The sequence below is a fragment of the Lactuca saligna genome, chromosome 7 (genome assembly GCF_052625555.1).
Source record: "Lactuca saligna cultivar CGN05327 chromosome 7, ASM5262555v1, whole genome shotgun sequence".
NCBI lineage: Eukaryota > Viridiplantae > Streptophyta > Magnoliopsida > Asterales > Asteraceae > Lactuca > Lactuca saligna.
Genome location: NC_136423.1, coordinates 73,344,621 through 73,349,035, shown reverse-complemented (window position 1 = coordinate 73,349,035; position 4,415 = coordinate 73,344,621). Strand labels below are relative to the sequence as shown.

The 4,415-nt window shown below is 41.4% G+C and overlaps 1 protein-coding gene across 1 annotated transcript; it reads left to right on the top strand.

Annotated features, from left to right (window-relative positions):
* The first annotated feature begins 3,125 nt into the window (after positions 1-3,125).
* LOC145007058 (uncharacterized) lies at positions 3,126-4,169 on the top strand. The gene has a single exon (XM_078966059.1). The coding sequence runs from the start codon at positions 3,126-3,128 to the stop codon at positions 4,167-4,169; it is 1,044 nt and encodes a 347-aa protein (XP_078822185.1).
* The last annotated feature ends 246 nt before the right edge of the window (positions 4,170-4,415 follow it).

Genomic DNA, 4,415 nt, shown 5'->3' with positions numbered 1-4,415 from the left:
GAGATTTCGGGACGATCCGGCGAAGAACTAAAAAGTTGGAAAAATCAAGTTTGGAATTGGAGTCAGATAGATACACGGGGCGTGTTGAATTTACACTGAAAAGTGGGCACGGGGCGTGTTTGACCAAAATGGGAGCTATTGACCATGCTGAACACGACCCGTGTCAGTTTAGTGCAAATCAACACGGGGCGTGTTGCTGAACACGACCTGTGTCAGTTTAGCCTATTTTAACACGGGCCGTGTTCGACCCAGAAACCAACTTTTGGTAGTTTTCCTATCTTTCATATTACGGGTTGAGGGTTATTGGGACAAAATATAAAACATACCAGAGCACCATTGGAGGAGGATTTTCAAAGGTTTTTGCAAGGGTTTGATTAGCAATCATTTGGAAACATTATTTCTAGTATTTGTAAGTTGTAATTGCACTTTAATTCCATCTTTTATTCTTGTGATCTTGTTCTAGCCATGTGTGGCTAGAACCCTAATTTCTCCAATTTCATGTTTTGACTTCTTGGTAGTGACTTCATTCATATGACATGATGTTTGTTCTTAATTTCTATTTAATGAATTTGATTTTGCTTCAATCGAATGTTTGATTCTAATGATGATTCTTATTGGCCATTTGAATTAGGGTTAGGTCATTCAAGTTATCTCTTTTACAAAATCCGTAATTGTTTTGTGAAATTGAACAAGTAACAAGCATTAAATTGATCTCTATTTAATGAATTTAGTGTAAATCTTATTCATACACTTTTACACTCCCGAGCTTATGAGGAGTATTGGGTGTTGTTGGGAACATTCACATAAAGCTTCATGCAATCTTATAATCTAATCCTAAGAGCTTGTTTAGATTAGGTTAATAAGGTTAGGATTAATCAAAGAGCTTGTTTTGGTTAATTAATATGGTGAATGGGAAGTGTTAGAGCTTATTAGCACTTTCAAGTACCAACTTAGATAGAATTGAACGAATATTGTGTCATCTTGGAGTCACTTTGCTAAATTGTCATACCTGGAGTTGGAGTCCTCACAAATTCTGAACTTAATTCACACACTTAATTGATTGCTTATGTTTTTAATTGTTTGTTTAATCATTACATTCTAAACCCCCCTCTCTTTTTACTATTCGTGACTATAGTACCTTGTGCAAAGAGGTATAGACTAATTGTCATGTGTCTCTGTGGATCGACCCTGCTTACCTTGTACTACCTTTTAGTGCAATATAGTGGGATTATTTTGGAGTATATCGTACCCCTTTATTTGTTGGGTTTGACACTCCTAACAAATTGGCGCCGTTGCCGGGGACACGGTGTTACTAATTGTTTATGCCTAGATCTTTTCGTACAGGTACGCCATTGCCAATTGATTCGGAGATAGAGAAGACTGCAAAGAAGTTAAGGAAGCAAGCCAAGCTTCGTAAGAGGCAACCGGGTTCCGGGACTTCTTCATCATCTACTCCCCCGGTCATCAACATTTGGGAGGACATACCCCTCTCAAGTGTATCCACGTCAGAAACAGAAAGTCTCTCACTCTCATCACAACCATCTTCACCCAACAAAACCACTTCACCTTCTTCACCTGTTCATAATATCCTAAACACTTCGCCTACAGAAACATCACCCACTTCTCAAGCCATGGCAGACATCCCTGGAGGAAATCCACCTCCAAACCCACCACCCGAACAAACCCTCCGCCAATGGTCAAGACAAGAGGTGACTCAACAACCTCTTTGCATCACATACCCAGCCGCCACCAACTTGGAACTAAAATCCGGGCTTATCCATTTACTCCCAACTTTTAGAGGATTGGAGAACGAAGATCCTCATAAGTTCCTCACCGAGTTCCATGTAGTATGTGTGGGTATGAAACCACACAATGTCACGGAGGACCAAATCAAGCTTAGGGCATTCCCCTTTGCGGTGCAAGATGCGGCCAAAGACTGGCTTTATGACCTCCCACCGGGGACGGTAACTACTTGGGTAGATCTTGCAAGGTTGTTTTTGGATAAGTACTTTCCCGAGATGAAAGCTTCCGCCCTACGGAGGGAAATCATCGGAATCAAGCAGCACAAGAGAGAAGCTTTTCACGCATATTGGGATCGATTCAAGAAACTTTGTGCTCGATGCCCAAAGCATGGAATTACCGAATACCAACTCCTTCAATATTTCATTGAAGGAATGACTCCAATGGAAAGAAGGCTTCTTAACGCCTCTAGTGGTGGATCTTTGCCCGATAAAACCCCAACTGAGATCCGAAATCTAATCAAGAACATGGCTGAAGATTCCAAACATTCAAGCCATGATGAAGAATGGTACACGGATGCACCCCGGGGTGTAAAAGAAGTACAAACTCCTCAGATTGAAGCTCAATTGTCCGAGCTCACGAAAGTAGTCGTGATGTTAGCCAAAGACAAAGGTGTGCAGTCCACACCCCGCCCGTGCGGTATTTGCACCCAAGTGGGGCATCCTACTGATATGTGCCCACAACTCCAAGAGGAAGATTATGAAGAAGCAAAAGTCATGGGAGGTTTTCTTGGGTCTAATCAAAGGGGATATGAGCAGCCACGGGGTGATCAAAGATGGAGTAACAATCAAGGTTGGGGAGGACATCAACAGAAAAATAATCAACCAAGTCAACCACATCAATACCAGCAAAGACCACCTTTTCCACCACAAAACTTCCAGCCAAGGCAGCCACAACACCCTCCTCAACAATCGGGTTCATCAAGTATGTCCTTAGAGGACATAGTAAAGAGTTTGGCAACTAGTACACAAGCTTTCCAACAAGAGACAAAAGCAAGCATAACGAACTTAGAGAAACAAGTTTGATAACTTGCCAGTTCTGTAAGCAAATTAGAATCTCAAGGAAAGTTACCTGCACAAACTGAAACAAACCCAAGGCACAATGTGTGTGCCATCACATTGAGAGGCGGAAAGAGCTATGATGGTCCAAAAGTGCCGGTTGATCAAAATAAAGAATAAATAGTGGTCGAAGAAGCAACCAAAGAAGAGAAGAAGGAAGAGAAAACAATCAAAAAGAAGCCCTTCATCACTGAGTCTAAAGCCACACCTGCTCCATTTCCCGAAAGATTAAGGAGCACGAAGAAAGAACGGGAGGAGAGTGAGATCATGCAAATGTTCAAGAGAGTTCAAATCAACATTCCACTCCTTGAGGCCATCAAGCAGGTACCTAGATATGCAAGGTTCCTTAAGGATCTTTGTGTATCTAAAAAGAAATTAAAAGGAAATCAAGTGGTAACAGTTGGGGAGCATGTATCCGCGGTTTTGCAAAAGAGGATGCCCCCTAAGTGTAAGGATCCCGGTGTATTTACCATACCTTGCAAATTGGGGAATCTTCATGTACCTCGAGCCATGCTCGATCTAGGTGCATCCGTAAATGTCCTACCATATTCTCTCTTCAAATCAATTGGTGTAGGAACATTGAGCAAAACCGGTGTGATCATCCAACTTGATGACCGGTCTGTGGTACACCCAAAGGGTGTACTAGAGGATGTGTTAGTGCAAGTCGATGAATTTATCTTCTCGGCTGATTTTTATGTCTTAGATATGGGAGATGATGACTCTCCAAGTTCAAGTTCCATACTTTTGGGTAGACCTTTTCTTAAAACTTCTAAAACAAAAATTGATGTCTACAATGGAACTTTAAGTATGGAATTTGACGGTGAAGTTATGAACTTCAATGTTCATGAAGAAAAAAAGGTTCCTTCTGATGTTCAATCTGTTAATTTTGTGAATATGATCCAGCCATTGGCTGAAAAGAGCTTAAACTCGACTAACAATGATTTTGTGGAGTTAGTCTTGTCACAAAAATTAGACAGGTACAAAGCCAAAGAACTTGCAAAGGAGTGCGGTACAAACGAGGAGGTGCTGGAGATTTTGAAATTCAAGGATGATAAGCACGTGTGGATTGATGGAAGAGAAGTAGAGTCACCCACCACTAAAGCCAAATTCCTTCCACCGGTGGAACAAGCACAAGATTTGAGAGCAAAAACTCCACTGGGCCCTATAAAGCAAATACATGTCGAGAAGGAGAGCACTCAACCGGTCATCAACTCAAATAAATTATCAAAGAAGGAAGAGAGTGAGTTGATAACCATGCTAAACAAATACCAAAAAGGATGGTGTGGACAATCTCTGATATTAAAGGGTTAAGTCCTTTTTGGTTTATGCGCAAAAAGAAAGCCAAAGGAAGGTTGAAAGTTCCGTTGAAGGAGGTGGCAAGAAGATTGATGTGTTGGAGAGGCCCAAATACTTAGAACGAAGCATTTGTGGGGGCAAAGTCGAGCCAACGACTTGAAACAAGGGCGGCTAACCGGGAGACAACCCGGGGGTATTTCTGTCTTTTACTTAAAAACAATTTCCATTTCTTTGAGTTTTTGGTTTTCAATGTTCCAAATG

What these genes read in the sequence shown, in the direction of transcription:
- LOC145007058 (XM_078966059.1), top strand. Translation starts at nt 3,126, where the DNA reads ATGCAAATGTTCAAGAGAGTTCAAATCAACATTCCACTCCTTGAGGCC.